This window comes from Catharus ustulatus, chromosome 18 (assembly GCF_009819885.2).
Source record: "Catharus ustulatus isolate bCatUst1 chromosome 18, bCatUst1.pri.v2, whole genome shotgun sequence".
Lineage (NCBI taxonomy): Eukaryota > Metazoa > Chordata > Aves > Passeriformes > Turdidae > Catharus > Catharus ustulatus.
The window spans coordinates 2,891,931-2,907,130 of record NC_046238.1 but is presented as its reverse complement, the minus strand read 5'-3'; the positions used below and the strand labels follow the sequence as shown (position 1 = coordinate 2,907,130).

Sequence of the window (15,200 nt, the reverse complement as noted above, 5' to 3'; positions counted from 1 at the left end):
TACCTGTTCACAAAAGAATACTGCTGTTAGCATGTCCTCAGCCCTATTCACCCTCTCCCAGGCTGTTGTTCAGCCATCCATTCCTTTCTATTCATTCCTTTACTAAGTAGGGATGGATTTAAACAGATGCTAAAATGCTCTGCTGAGCTGTGGTCTAATTAGAAGCTGAGGGTGCCTCTGGAGACAGGGAATCGAAGGAGCTGCGGGTCCCACAAGGCAACCTGGCACTGGTTTATGCATGTGAGAGACTTGTCTGCACTTTGTATGCCATTTGTGGATTGCTTTTGATACAAAACCTCTATAATACAATTCAGCAAAAAAATTACACCAATGAGTGTGTGCTCGTTAACACTTTCCAAGCTAGCAAAGTAAATAAAATGTGATGTCTTCAGATCAGTGCATGAGGCTCAAATCCTCCTTCAGGTAGATCTTGGAGGAGCAGCATGACACACGTAACTCAAATAACCATCAGTGTTTACAACAGTTTGTGGTGACCCTGGAGCTGAACAGCCTTGTCACAGGATGAAGAAACGAGTTGTGCTCTCACAGACACCAAACTGCTGTCCCAGGGGCAGACAGGTCTGGCTCGCAGTGAGCTGGCAGCTTGGGTGATGGGTATCTCTTCAGAAATTTAGGCTTCCAATCAAAAAAAGAAAAAAAAAAAGCCCAAAAAGAAAGAAATCAGGCCTCTTTATTCTTAAAGTTCAGAGGTTGCTGCGCTTGTGTGCTGTTGGGTGCCACAGCCTGGAATGTCAACCAGGGGTTGGTGTGTGTCCCCGCTCGGATGGGAGCGCACCCCGCGCATCCCTGCGCGACAAGGGAAGTGTTGTCGCTTGCTTTGGTGCCAGTGTGGTCTGACAGTGAGATTTGCAGGCACTTCACAAACTCTCCGGTGCAAGGCACAAAACTGGCTTCCCTTATCTCGGGTGTGTGTGACTGACTCGGACCGTAACCCCCTCGGGGCACAGCCGGGCCTTTCATGTGCGTTTGAAGCGCGCGGGGTGCGGTGAGCACGGTGTGGATGATTTGGTTTGTTCCCTGGGGCTGGGAGCGCTCGGTACCGCTCCCCACGAGGGGCTGGGGCGAAGGTTGGTCCCGGCTGGGCACGGGCACAGCGTCTGAGCGGCCTTGCACGGGTACAGCTGGTACTGGGGGCCTGGCGAGCGCGGGGAGCCGGGGCTCGTCATCCCTAACGGGGGAGCCAGGGCTCGTCATCCCCAACGGGGGAGCCGGGTTCATCCCCCCACCAGGAGCCAGGGCTCACCCCTAGGGAAGCCGGGGCCCTCCGTGAGGAGATGCTGAGGCTCATCCCCGCGGGGCAGCCGGTGCCGCCCGGTGAGGCGGGGGTGGGAGCGGCAGCCGGGCCGGTGCCTCCCGGGTGACAATGCTTTCTTTTGTCTTGCGGCGCAATTCCTGCCTTCCAGTTGCAGGGCCCCAGTGTGGGAGCGCTGTCGGTGCGGGCCGAGGCGCCCCGAGGTCGCCTTTGTTCGTGCAGCCCCTGCAGCCCCGCTCGAGGCCCGGCTGCCCGGCCCCCGCCGTGCCGGGATGCTGCCGGGGGCCGCTGTGCCCCGGGGGCCGCTGTGCCCCGCACCCGGAGCGCCCGGGGATGGGCAGCGAGGCCCGCGCCTTTCCCCGCGCCGGCACTTGCAGTTGGCTCATGGGTCTGTGGTATTCGGTTTCAGGCTCAGGGATTTCAACCAGCCGGCGCTGCTCCTGGGAGGAAGGAAGAGTGAGCTATACTTTTCTCATTGGCCCGAACAAAAAACAGAAGCCTCTGCTGGGGTTTGGGAGTGGTTTATGGGCTGAGCTCAGTGGCAGGGGAGCCCTCGCAATGCCAGAGGGAATAGAGCCGTATGGTGCGCGGTGCCTATTGCGGGAGAGAAGGAGCTGAGCTCAGGGTAATGCCGCTGCCGCTGCCTGTGCGTCCGCTCGCGTCTCCCGGCCCATGTGCATGAACGCTGCCTGCCCTGCCCTGCCCTGCCCTGCCCGCCGCTGCCTTCGCATCCCGGCGCGGCTCTCGCTGTCTTTGTTTCTGTGTTTGCTTGCGGGTTTGTAGCGATGCGTGGCGAGTGCATTGTGGGTTTGCCTGGGAGTGTGGGCTCCGCGCTGGGTTATGGAGCGGTGGCTGTGTTGTTCCTGTGTTCCCAGCTCGCTGTGTTTGCTTAGTGCTTTAGCTTCATTTGTATCATCTCCCTCTCTTTTTTTGGATCTCTGTGTTTGTTCTTCCTCGTGAGTTTGCAGGTTACTCCATATTTCTTCGCATCATTTCTCTAACAAATTTCCCCAGATGTTTGCGTGTTTGGTTTTTTTGTTTTGGGGTTTTTTGGGGGGGGTGGTGGGAGGGGGAAGTTCCCCTTTTCTCCACATCACAAATCCTTCCTCAAAAATAACAATACATTAACTGAACAAATTTCAGGCTTGTGGAGAACACAAACCAAACTCTTCAATCAGGAAGGGAAGCTCCCCCCCAACAGATTACAAGCAGCTACGTGTTTTAAAACCCTGACTGAGTCTGTGCAGGGAGATAAAGTGGAGTGTGCAGGGCTTGGATGTGGTAGCAGTTGTGAAAATATTCAACTTGGGGCATCTTTTGCGTCGCTTGTGTTTTCAGGGTGTAACTGTGGCCAGGTTGTCTCCCCATGGGATTGTGTTCCTGTGACCACCGTACCTGCCCTGGCCCAGAGCGCTGTGACCACAGCACACAGTGGGATGGAGTTCCTAGATTTCTTCCAACATGGATGCTGTGTTATGGCTTTTTTTTTTCTCTCTCTTTTCCTTTTTTTTTTTTTCCCCCACTGTTATTATGGAAAACCCTTAAAAGTTGAGCGGTTCCCCAAATTAGCAGCTGTTGGTGATGAGAAGCCGCTGGCTGAGCTGGAGCCGAGCTGTGAGATTAGCTGTGGCATGGAGTGTGCTGGGACCATGTGACTGCGGTGTACATTGGAAGAGGAAGCTGTAGAGGTCAATGCAAAGGCATTGTGCCAGACTCTGGCAACCAGGGAGAGAGCTGGATGGCGGAAGATCCTCCCGCAGGCTCCTGAGCCGCCCGGGAGCTCTTGGGCTTGGACAAAAGCAGGCCTGGGAGATTAACAGCATAAATTAAGGCATGGCTTGTTTGTGGATGGAAAGAAAAACAGTTTATTTTCCAAATGCTTTGCAGGTTTTTATTAATTGCCATATGTGACTCTTTCACTAAAAGCACCTCTATTGGAGTGGAAATTGTGTTTAGAGGAGTTTCAAGAAAACAGAGGGGAAAATGAGGAAAAGCAAGAAAAATCAAGAGTTGCATGTTCACAGTTATACCTGCTCTGATGTTTTCTCACAAAACTAAATTTTAAGTGGTTTGATTTGTCAGGATTCAATCCTGTTATTTCCTCTCTGAACATAAACAGTTTGAGTGCTTCAGGTTTAGATTATTGACTAGTGAGGAACAGCTAAAACCAGCTAATGCCCAGGCTGTGTTTGCTCTTCCAGAGTATCTTAATTCAGTGGGTGATTGTTGGTAGGTAGCACTGTCTAGAGAATTTTTGTTGTTAGTGTGATTTATTTTATATCTGACCTTTTGGAATCTGAAAATAATTGACTCCATAAGGATTTGAATTTTTTACTTTAAAACAACATGAACCTCTAAGTACTCAGCACTGCTTACAAGCTGAGAATTTCCATGCTGATTTTTTTTTTAATCCTAATGAGCAATAATTATTCAATCTGTGACTTTTTGCAGTTTGGCTGGAAGAAAGGCAACTTCCTTTCTGGGCTTCTTTTATTGTTTTTAAATTCTATCTGACTTGTAATCAACAACATCTTGGTAGAGAAAACATAAAAGGAGAAATTAAAAAAAAAAAGTGTTTGGGAGGGAAGGACTCATATTTTGAAATGGAGCATATTGAGAGTGTAGACAGCTTCTTGGCTAGCTGTGATTTTTGAAGCATCTGAAATACCCCAGGGGCAGCAAAAGCTTCTTCCTGCTTCTGAAGGATTAAAAAAAAAAATTAAAAAATTCCAGAGTGGGCAAGAGGAGAGACGTGTAATTGCACAAGGAGAGGTTTTAATTGTGAGATGAAGGCACAGGACCTTTTTTGAAGCCCACAAATTGACTGTCTTCATGACAGCATTGCGTATCATTCTGTCAACTCCGGCTCGGGATGTGGTTGCTAGGCAGCGGCTCTTATGGACCCAGAGTGGCTGTGATTTGCCAGCCTTCTGCAGACACATGGTAAGGTCCTTCCCAGCCTATCATCTACAGGGACTTCTGCACGCCGGCTGCATACTGCTGAGCTTCTCCTACCTGAATGTGAGCAGAAAAAGGCACACTTAAATCAAACCTTTTTTTTTATTATTTATTTTTTTCTTTCCCCCCTCCTTTCCTTTTTTTTTTTTTTTTTTTTTTTTTTTTTTTAAACAAATCCCCTTCCGGTAGTGTTTCCATAACTCCCCTTAAAAACCAAACCATTAAAAAAAAAAAAAAAAAAAAAAAAAAAGGGCATGAAACGGAGACCGGAACAAGGAAAAGAGGTTAGTGGGTTAAGTGGTGTGTGTTTCCTGCGTTTGCAAAGGTGCCTACAGTGAGGAGGGCGGCTGTGATTCGGCCATTAGTTACAGATGGTGGCTGCAGGCTGGAGATTCCTACAGCCAGACCACAGCTCTTGTGTCTTTTCCAGCAATGCAGACTTCAAACTGCTCAAATCCTGTATCAAGACGGCGTAAAAAAATAGTGGATTTGATCCTTAGAGTGGCTGCCAGCTGGGTCCTTTATGTATTTTGATGCAGAATGCCTAGAAATGTGAACAAAAAGGAGTTAGTTTGCCAAATGAGGTTTCTGTCCCCTAATCCTTGCAAAAATGGCATAAGTGGCAAGTAGGTAAAGAACATTCAGGAGGATTTATAAGCAAATTAGATTTTTCAAAACTTTGAAGTAATTTGTGTACAACTTTTGGTGAAGGTTGTGTCTCTGAAGTGATGAAGGAGAGCATTAAACAGATCACCCCAGGGACTGGCAGTGGCATAAGAAATATTTCTGAACAGCCTAACTTTTAATATTTTTCTATTCCCTAACTCTGAAAGCTTTAATTCCTCTTGTATGAACAGCAAACTCAGATATGGAGATACACATTTTTCAGCAGAAACCTCGTTACCTTCATGAGACAAATTCCTGTACTGTAAATGCAGAAACTTAATTGGTGGAAGCAGCATTGCACAGGCAGTTAACCTCTGCAAATTAAGATGTGAAAAATACTGTTTCAGACTGATTCATTTTTGTCCTTCACTCTGCTTGCAGGTACTGTTTGATGAGTGTGAAAGGATGCTTCACTGATTTTCATATTGATTTTGGTGGCACTTCAGTGTGGTATCACGTTTTCCGTGGGGGGAAGGTAGGTGAACCTTTTTTGATATTTGGTTTTATTTCTCTGTGCCTCTTGCAGAGGGGAGGGGTTGTTTTCTTTTTTTTTTTTTTCCCCTTTCTATCTCTTTTCCTTTGAGGAGCTCAGCCAGTGATCAGAGTGTTTCAGCAGCTTTGTTGATACACACAGAGTTTACTGAACTAGAAGGACAACACTCACCGTTATGAAACAAACAAGTGATGTATTTGAAATACCAAATGTGTTATTTGCTGGTGGTGGTGCTTTCAGGCTCGCTGTTGCTGTGTGGTCCAGAAGTGTGTTGCAGTGAGATGTGGCTGTGTGCACCCTTGTAGGGTCAGAGTGCCCTCACACGTCTCCTGTAGCTAAAGCTTCTGTTCCTTTTCGAGATTCCGTGTTCCTTTGGTGTGAACAGGCACAATAAGCCAGAACTGAAACATTAAAGGATACAGGAGCCTTAAAATGCACAGCATGTACAGCTATATTACCATCTTTCCTGGCTGAGGATGTTTTTCCCAGCTGTAGTGTGGACAGTGGGCACTGAAGTCAGTGGTACAGATCCTGTTCCTCTCTGTAGCTCAGCACAGCTCTGCTGTACCAATGCTGTTCTGACTGCAGGTAAAACACAGGCAGCTCTGAGTAAGATATTTCTGGAAGGGAGATGACAAGTGACAGTTACCCAGCCACTTCCAGCACGTGGGCTAATTGCTGCTGCTGTCTGTGTGTGTGTGCCTCGGTGTACAACACCTGGAAAACAAGTGTTCCATGCAGAAAGCAGCTCATTTCCCTAACACATGGTAGCCTGGAGTCTCTCAGCTGTTTTATTTTTTTTTTATTTTTTTTTGTTGACTGTTGGTAATAGTTAAATCTTTATTTTGTTTTTAGATCTTCTGGCTGATTCCACCTACTCTGCAGAATCTGGAACTTTATGAAGAATGGGTTCTCTCAGGAAAGCAAAGTGATATCTTTCTGGGAGACAGGGTGGAACGGTGCCAAAGAATTGAGCTGAAACAAGGCTACACGTTCTTCATTCCTTCAGGTATTCCTGTTGGCTAACCTGGAATGGCTGGGATTGTGTTTAGTAACAGCTCTCTGTAAAACAATTCTTCACACCTAAAGCCCAGACTGACCTGTTTATTTGCTGTGGCAGAAGAAGGGCCAGGGACTAAACATGCTTCGTTTTCCAGAAATTAGGACTGATGGAAAATGTGCTGTGAGTGTGTGCAGTGATCACGTGTGTGTGCTGGGAGAGAGAGGAGCTGGGCCTCTGGAGCTGTCAGTTCACCACTTCTCATCAGAGCTGTACTGACTGCTGCTGTTAGCTTTCTGGGAAAGACAGTTTTCTCTTTTTGTGATCTCTTCTGGCAGGTTTCACCTGCAGTTCAGTAACTTGTTTCTCTGCCTCTATCTGTAGCCAGGGGTGGGTTTTGATTCTGTGGTGGAACTTGAGAGATTCCAGTTCATGGGAGAGCAGGTGCTGTGCTCCCTTGGGTTCATTCTTGGGGAAACAGCTTCATTGTTATAGCTCCTCAGAATTTCTGCTGATGGAGATGGTGCTGAATGTGGGCATCTTCCAGCAGCCCAGCCACACTCAATTTTACACTGCCCACCTCAGCATCTGTGTTGCATGATCCAGGCTCATCTTGCAAAGCCACCAAATAGTTGTTGCTTTGAAGGCTGATGCTTCAGCCCTTTCTGCTCCTGCCTAAATTGGATTAAGGATGGTGGAATGTGTGACAGCCCTCATTTAAGATGATATCAGGCTTTGCTTTCTGTGACTATGATGGGACTGTAAGTTTGTTTATAATAATTTAACACATTGCCTCTGTCTATTGGATCTTACCAGGGAAATAAATAGGTAGACTTTCTACATGACAGAAAGGCAGGCTGGTAGTTTTTCAGCTCTGGAATTAATTACTCTGTGAAGATAGGAATTTTTTTTTAACCCTAGAGACAGAGAGAATGCAGGTCATGCAGAGACAGGGACAATGTTCTCATCTGGGAAGTGTTGTTAGGATCAGTTGAAGGCCACAAATGCACATTTGTAAGTATTTGGTAAGAATCAGCCTGGGAAATGACAGGCAAAATGACTTTGAAGGTGGAAGAGTTAATCTGTTAAAGGAATTAGATCTTGCCTTGAAGCAGGTCAGAATGGGCCGTTACTGTTTGAACTGGGTGTTTGAGTGTGGCTGTGCTGTTTGCTTAGATCCCATTACTGCATCTTCTATTTATCTCCATCCTCCTGTGAAAAGCCTCCTACAAGTAAGACTTTCTGTGTGTCAGTTTAGTCATGTTGAGCAGCTGGAACACTGCAGGTTGTGGGAGCTTGGACAGGACACAGCTGTAACATGGTGGCTGACACAAAGTGATTCCAAATGGGTTTTTGACTGTGGTTTCTGTTTTCTTAGGAAAGCTCCAAGTACAGAAATGCCAATACCTCAGACATTTTAGGCTTCCTGCCAGATTTGAAAGGCATTTATGAATAATTTCTCTGTAAGCACCTCATAGATTCAAGGGTTTTTGCTCTGCTGTATTTTGTTTGGAAAACTTATTTGCAAATCTCTTATTTGTGTGAAAGGGCATTATTTCTGCCTTTGTTTTAATAGTATGGAAATGCCTAATTAAAGGCTGTTCCAGGTCAGTGAATTGAGCACAGCTGTGTAAAACAGGTCAATTCCTGTGACCTCTTTGCTCTGGTTTGTGCACATATCATGTTAGTTAATGTTTGAAAGTGGTTTTTATGTGCTTTAGAAGTGTTCTTAGTGTTTAGATTCTGTTTATGGGTGTCTGTAAAACCAGCGTGTCCTGTATTTTCAATTGAGCCTGATAAACCCTTGACCAGCCTCAACTCATCCATGAGGAAATACCTTCTAATTACAGGTTTGGTCACAGAAAGTGTAGGGGAATTAGTGCTCAGCTGGGCTGTGAATGGGGAGCATTTCAGCAAGGGACCTTTCCCATAAAATATCCTGCTCTGCTCCTGCTTTCAAGTAATTTCTGGGAATAGTCCTAGAAGTGCTGTTATACCATAGCACTGTGAGGGTGAAGTAGGCAGAGAAGACTGTAAGGAGACAGGTGAGGGAGTGAAATCACAGACTGCTGGGAAATGGGAGGTTTGTCTGAGAATCTGGGATCAGCAGTAGATCCAGTAAATCCCCAGAAGTACAAACCACTTGGACAAGAATGGGGATCATTCTTAGGGAAGGCATAATTACAGTGCTCACCAGGGCCTCAGGGTGTTTTCCTCTCCATCACTGCCATCATCCTTTCAGGATTAAGTTTAAACCAGTGGATATCTACTGGTGTTTGTAACCCTGCAGAGCACTGAGAGCACGATCCCAGCTGTGGTATCAAGCAGGAATTGAGCCCAGTATTGTCAACACAGTGAGTTGTTATGGGCCAAGGTTCCTTTTTCAGCATTTCAGGAGTTCCTCCTAAACATGGGGAGGAGGAGAGTGAGCTGGGATTCCAGGGGATGCTCTTGTAGGAGCCCAGCTGTACCCTGGTGGCCCCACAGGGCTGCTCCACACGAGCCAAGCACCGTTACAAATTCTTATCTTCCACTTTACTGATTGCCACTGCTGAGTCAAGATAACTCTGGTAAAGTCTGTGGTAAAGTGATAAAATCAAGTAGGAACTTGGCCTTTTTCATTAATGAAACAAGTGTCAGTGTAACTGTTGATTGAGAAATACACACGTTGTGCCATTCTGAGGTTTATGGCCAGCTTAGATTCAAGATGTTTGACCAGCTGAAGGTTCAAGAGGGGAGGAGGCCAGAACTGCTACCAGTGTCAGGGAATGATTTTAAGATTTTTTTTTCTATAGAACTCAAACTGTTGATTTACCAGGATGGGAGCAAACTTTTCCTTACACAGGAAAAGTGCTGCAGCCCTAGGAGATTTACTCTGTGTGTGTTACCATGGGCAGAGTTTAATATGTAAAGTTTTCGTGTGGTAAACATTCGCACAGAAGAAACCTGGTCAAGGTAACACTGCTCACTCTGGGATAGTGGACAGGGGATGCTGCCTGTCTGTATCACATGCTGAATAAAAGAGAAATTCTTTATAAAGTGTGCTTCAGGTGGAAACTGTGATGATCCAGAAGAGAAAAAGCCCCATTTCAGTGCTCAGTTATTGTCTCAGCAGGGAAACAACACAATTTTATCAGTCACAGTCCATCTAGAGCTTGTCCAGCACTATTTTTGTTGTAGTTTTCTTCTGCATCATGTGATGACTTTTCAGGGGGGAAGTGTGAAGTGTTTGGAGTCTGTTGTGGTTATGGAGTAGTAATTAAGGTATCTCTCATCACTGGGACACCCAGAATCAGTGTTTGGGCAGCATCCCTCAGGTTTCTACAGCTCAGGATTTCTGTGGCCATGTGTTTTTGGCTGCTACAGGCCAATTGCTCTGTCACTGTGTGACTGTTCCTCCACAGCCTTTTTGAAATACTGCTCACTAAGTTAATGCCAGTTAACCAGGTTTTTTATTTTCAGTGTTTCTCCCTTTGTAAGTATTTTCTCCTTTTACATCACTGCATAACTTCACTGGAACCTTTCTTTCTCCTTCCCTTGCCCTTCACCCTCCACTCCAGTCTTAATTCTCTGTAAACTCTTCCACTTCTCTCCTTGCACTTGCTTTCTCAAGTGGTGCATTCATTGATTTCTCTCTCCTCTTGGTCTCTGGACACCACATTAGTTCCTCTCATGTCCTCCTAAACATCTCTGTTGTTAACTAAACCCAAGCTCAAAACTAAGCACACACAAAAATTAATCTTTTTTTCAATCCACTTACTCTTTTTAGTCTTGCTCAATATGTAATTTTGATTGTGAGTGATGGACCTCTGACATGAATATTGTCTTTCTCCTCCTGCTTTTTGTCCTTGACAAGCAAGATTTTTGCAATAATTTGAAACATGTTAAACTTTTTTGCTTTTCTCTCAGTTTCTTTCTTTCAAAAAATTGCCTTTTCTTTCCTGCATGTGTATATACCTTTGGTGCAGACACTTGTACCAGTTTTGCTGGCCTCTGAGCTAGTTGCCACACTTGCTGTGGATACAAAGTGATTCCAGGGTCTCAGAACATTTGCAAACATCCTGGGTTTGGTTCCTTTGGGAGGAGATGGCTGGTGCTGCCAAGGCTGCTCCATCATCCTCTCTTTCTTGCAGCTTTTTTCTGAGCCTCTCTCACTGGTCAGAGGCCATGGGCTCATGAGCAGCTGTGGGCTTGGGTTGATCTTCTGATCTTTCTGCAGGCTTTTCAGATCTGTGGCTTTAATGTGTGTCCATGGAAGAGGTGAGATGTTGGGCTGCCAGCAGATATTGCAGAATACTTCTGCAATCAACATTCCTTCAGTCAAAACCCAGACAGGGTAACCTGCTGTCAACTGAATGATGTTCCTTTCTGGTTCTTCTTCAAACTTCTCATGTTGCTGCATGCAATTTTATAACAGTTGTGTTTCACCTGGGAGCTGGCAGTGTTCCACTGAGGAGTAAGCTGTTTGTTTTACTTTATTTTTCTTATGTTCCCTGTACTGCACTTCAGGGCCTTTGGCATGGAAACATGCTGTTAGAGTCTCTCTTAATTATTGTGGTAACCTGAGAGTGCTCCAGAGTTCTTGTCTCCAGTCAAATGCAGAAATAATGACCTTTCTCAGATGAATGTTTTTGGGAAGGAGAGTGAACAGAAAGGGATGTTCTGTGTGGACTGCAGGCAGCTATTTGCAGGGATTCAGATGCTGTCTCAGTGGTTATCAGTGGGATTTTGCCTATTAGGAGTGTGTGGTCCTAGGTCACCTCTGCTGTGCCAGTGAGAGTTTGATGGATTATTGTGTGATGGGGCCAGAAGGTGGCACATAGCCCTTACAGCAGGGAGAATGACAGCCTATTAAAATCTGGCTGGTACATTTTTTGCAGGGTGTTGTGCTAGGGCTGCAGAGCTGCCTGGCTATTTTTGGTTGCTGTTTAGCTTTTCCTATTCTGTGAGCATCCACTGACATTAATGGAATCTCTGTACCTGGAACCTCAGGGACCACATGAAGAAGATTGGTGGAGAGGATCAGAGAGGCTTTTTGCCTTGAGTGTCTGCTTTCAGATGGAAGGTGACAGCATGATGTTGGATTTTTGGTTCTGTACCTAATGCTGAGCTCTGCCTCATTCTTAAAAACGTTTTAAGATTGAGAATTGCTGTATTACTTTTATTACTGGGGCAGAATTAGTAAATTTTTAACTTTAAAAATGTAAACATGATCTTTCCTTGATAGATTTGGTTGTAGGCACTGTTATGATGCAGTCATTTTTCTTTTGGGATTTCCTGGCAGTGCCCACTCTCAGGTTATCTCTGTAGTCACTTTTTGAGACATGTATTTCATCTTTTTCACCCCAAGTTGCTGTAGAATTGCAGGAAAATGTGTGGTGACTTCTGTATCACAAGGCAAAATATCAGTTCAGTTACTAATGGAAACAGATGCACCATGGTTTTGGCTTGGAGCTTGTAGGCTGTTTGCCCCATAGCTTTATAAGTTAATATTCTTTTTCATTATTCTCAGATGGATGATTGCATCCTTGAGTAGGAATTTGCAGCCCACTGAAATCTTCTAACAAGTTTGCAATGTTTAATAATACTTGTTTTATAAAATTCAAAAGATAATGAGATCATATCTTTCTTTTAACTGTTCAGAAAAAACGTTTGTTACTGTTAATTTTACCTTCTTGATTTACTAGAGATGATAACATCTAAATATTCAAGTGTATCTTAGGAGTGGTGAAATAATTCATAACTGTAAATCAGCTGAGAGCATTTCTGAGTCTCCTGAATAGAATTCCTGCTCAGTGTTGGCTTGGCTTCATACACTGGGATTGTTTTGGGAAGGAAAAAGCACTTATTGATCGCCAGGAGCTGAAATAAAAACCATCAACTTCAGAAAAACCCTAAGTGGAAGGTCTTCTTATTGAGGCTTGACATGAGGGCTGTGAGCAGTGACAGTGCAGTGTCTGTTCTCCCAAACCCATTTATCCCACGTGGCTGAGCCTGTCCTGGGCAGGACTGGGCAGTGCCTGAGGCTGGGCTGGTTCCATCCTCAGGGTGTCACCGCTGCTGGCAGTGACTGCTTGGGAAATGGTCACCCACAGGGAAGAATCTTCCTAATTCATGACTGCTCCCCAAAGCCACACAGTCCATGTCCTTCTCTCATCTGTTGGATTTAATTGTAGCTTTAGGTAGTATTTAGCAGGTGCTTTTGTCTGTTGCTTTCAGACAAAAATTAATGATTTCTTGTTCCACTGAGCTTTCACCTTTTCAGTCCTTATTCCAGTTGTTCTGATATTATTCCAGTGCTTTTTTAACATTAAGGATAAAATTAAATTGTTGGCATTTTTCTCTGTTTTGAGACAATTACCAAGAGGTGAGATGTTGTCTCCTGTCTCACACAAAGCCATGGAACATGAGGGTTGTGCAGCAGCAGCAGGGTTTGTGTGAACAGCACAAAACAGTCCCTGAGAACTGATGAACTCACTCCAGAGGTGTTGGTATGGGAGGCAGCGGGGCAAGTTTGTGCTGTGAGAGCTGGAAGTCAGACACACAGAACAGACATGACAGACATACAGAACAGGCTGTTCAGCATAGGTGACATGATCTGAAATGTCAACAGACCTTCAGTTCATCCTGCAAAACATAACAGCACAGGTGAAGGTGAGGCTGGGGTGTGGGGGATGACATGAAAGCAAATCCCTTGGCTGTCCTTTTGTCTCAACCATACGTGCAGCACCTCCTGTTCTGGAGCTTTGTCTTCCCCTTTAAAAAGGGTGGTAATTGGGGAGCTGACAAGATGGGTGTTTTTGTTTGCAAATGGTCACAATGAACATTCATCCTCCTCAGTTTATTTCTGAGTCGTGCTGTAGCTAAGCTGTGGGAATGGATTGAATGTGCCATCCAAGCTTCTCTTTTCTCAGAGCTCATTTCCACAATATATTACCCTGATGGAAACTGTTTCCTGTTTTCTGCTCATCTCTCTTTCCTGCTACTTCTACTTTTCTGCTACTTTTCTACTTTTCTCCATACACAGCCTGGTTAATATTAGAACAAGAGATTTTCACATTGGGTTTTATTCCCTCTGTAAAATCTGTGCCAATCTTGCTGGGATTTTGTACCTTGTCAGTTTTCCCATCTTTTTTGTCCAACCTTGCCCATTCTGTCCTGTGTCCCTGGAATCCACCTCTTGGTGCTGGTGTCTCTGCAGTTTCAATTATGCACAGACGTTCCTCAGGCAAGTGGAAGCTATTTTGGGATGCAGTGTGACTGAAATCCTGCACAGCTGAGTGGCCAAAATCTGTTTTATGTGCAGGTGACTCCTCTGACAGGGCTGTGTCCTGCAGAGGGGCTGAGCTGGATGCTGCCTGTGGGAGCACATGAACTGCAGGGAATCTGGGATTCCCCAGGACTGAGCTGTGTGCCCAGCTCAGCACTTGGGCAGTGAGGGGATGGCAGCCACAGGCACATCTGTGTTTGTCTCAGAGCTATGCCTGGAAATCATCCCTGCCTTGGCTGGGATAGGGATTTGACTTCCCAGGACTTTATAGTTGATGACTTTCTTGCTTGGTCTCTCATTTATTTTTTGTTTTCCCAATCCTGATGGATTTCAGTGCTGTGTTATTAAAGGGTTTTGCTACTGACAACTGTGTCATTAACAGCAATATTTTCAGTCTTGTTATTAGAAATACTTGCATCTTGAAGGACCTAGTGTTCAGTTAATTCAGCAGCTGGGAGCTGAAGGTACTAATTGCTTCTAAGATGTTTAGTTCTGGCTTATAAATGCAAGTAGAGAATTAAGAGACCTTCTCCACAGTACCAGAGGTTGTTTCAGATACTTCACAGAAGATTTTCAGTTTGCACTGTACCAGCTCTGCAAGCACAGATGTTTGAAACTATATTTGTATTCATTATTCTTTCTGTTGAGGGTTTGTCATGTCTGGAACACCATTTGTTGGAGCATTGGCTGAAGCCAGTGATGGATCCTTCCACATTTCTCCCAAAAATATCGGGACTACTACGAAGAAAGTCTAGCAGTTAATTAACACAAAAACCTTTGGCATCTGGTGAGGATAGAGTTGAGAAGTCAGGGAAGGTGTGATGAGAGACCCAAAGACCAGGAAACAATGGAACCAGCTGCACTCCAGTGTGAAATGTTCATTGAGGAAATCAGTTTGTAGGAAAAGGCTACTGTGTGGTTTCAGTGGAAGTACCCCCTCAAAGAACAACAACATTGATGGGATTTAATTTTATTGATTAATAAATGAAGAGATATCTCCCTTTAACCTTTCAAATAGGACAAGAATCAGCTCAGTTACTCCTTTTTAATTAAGTTGTAAATATTTGATAAATTGTATTCTGAATGATGTTGATGATTTTAGTAAAATGAAAGTAATGAAAGTAATTTCACTTTTTCAAGTTTCAATTTGTTCATCTCTAAACATGACAATTAAGGTACATTGTCACACAAACCAACCTGTGTTTCAGCACCCAGCCAGTAGATTGGCTTTGAGGACCCAGATTTGCCTCAGTGCATGGTTTCCATTCTTCCCCCAACCACAGAAATCTTTGTTTACCCAATGGAAGCAGTTGGCTTCAACTTCCTTGATTTTGGATCTGTTTTCCTTCCCAAAGACTAAGATGAGAATAATTTATTTTTCTATTAGTTTGCTCTTAGTACAGACTGATGTATTTCATCTGAGGTGCTGAACTACTTCAGCTGTGAAGTGTGTATAGTGTTGGTGTGTGTAGTCGCCACCCTACTCTTACATGAAAAAAATAAAAAATTCCTTTCCAGTTGATCTTGATTTGGAAGTAAT

At 44.7% G+C, this 15,200-nt stretch overlaps 1 protein-coding gene across 7 annotated transcripts in view; it reads left to right on the top strand.

The window, feature by feature from the left end:
• The window catches only part of KDM2B (lysine demethylase 2B), a 105,711-nt gene that overhangs the window by 29,661 nt on the left and 60,850 nt on the right, over window positions 1-15,200 (top strand). For 4 of the 7 annotated variants that reach the window (XM_033076000.2, XM_033075999.2, XM_033076001.2 and 1 more), the window contains 2 exons: window positions 5,279-5,372; window positions 6,246-6,399. In XM_033076000.2, coding sequence (XP_032931891.1) covers window positions 5,279-5,372; window positions 6,246-6,399 — 248 coding nt within the window. Of the gene's footprint in view, window positions 1-1,700; window positions 1,899-4,210; window positions 4,295-4,464; window positions 4,516-5,278; window positions 5,373-6,245; window positions 6,400-15,200 lie in introns of those variants that run through there. The other 3 variants (XM_033076004.2, XM_033076003.2, XM_033076005.2) reach the window with 3 other exon arrangements.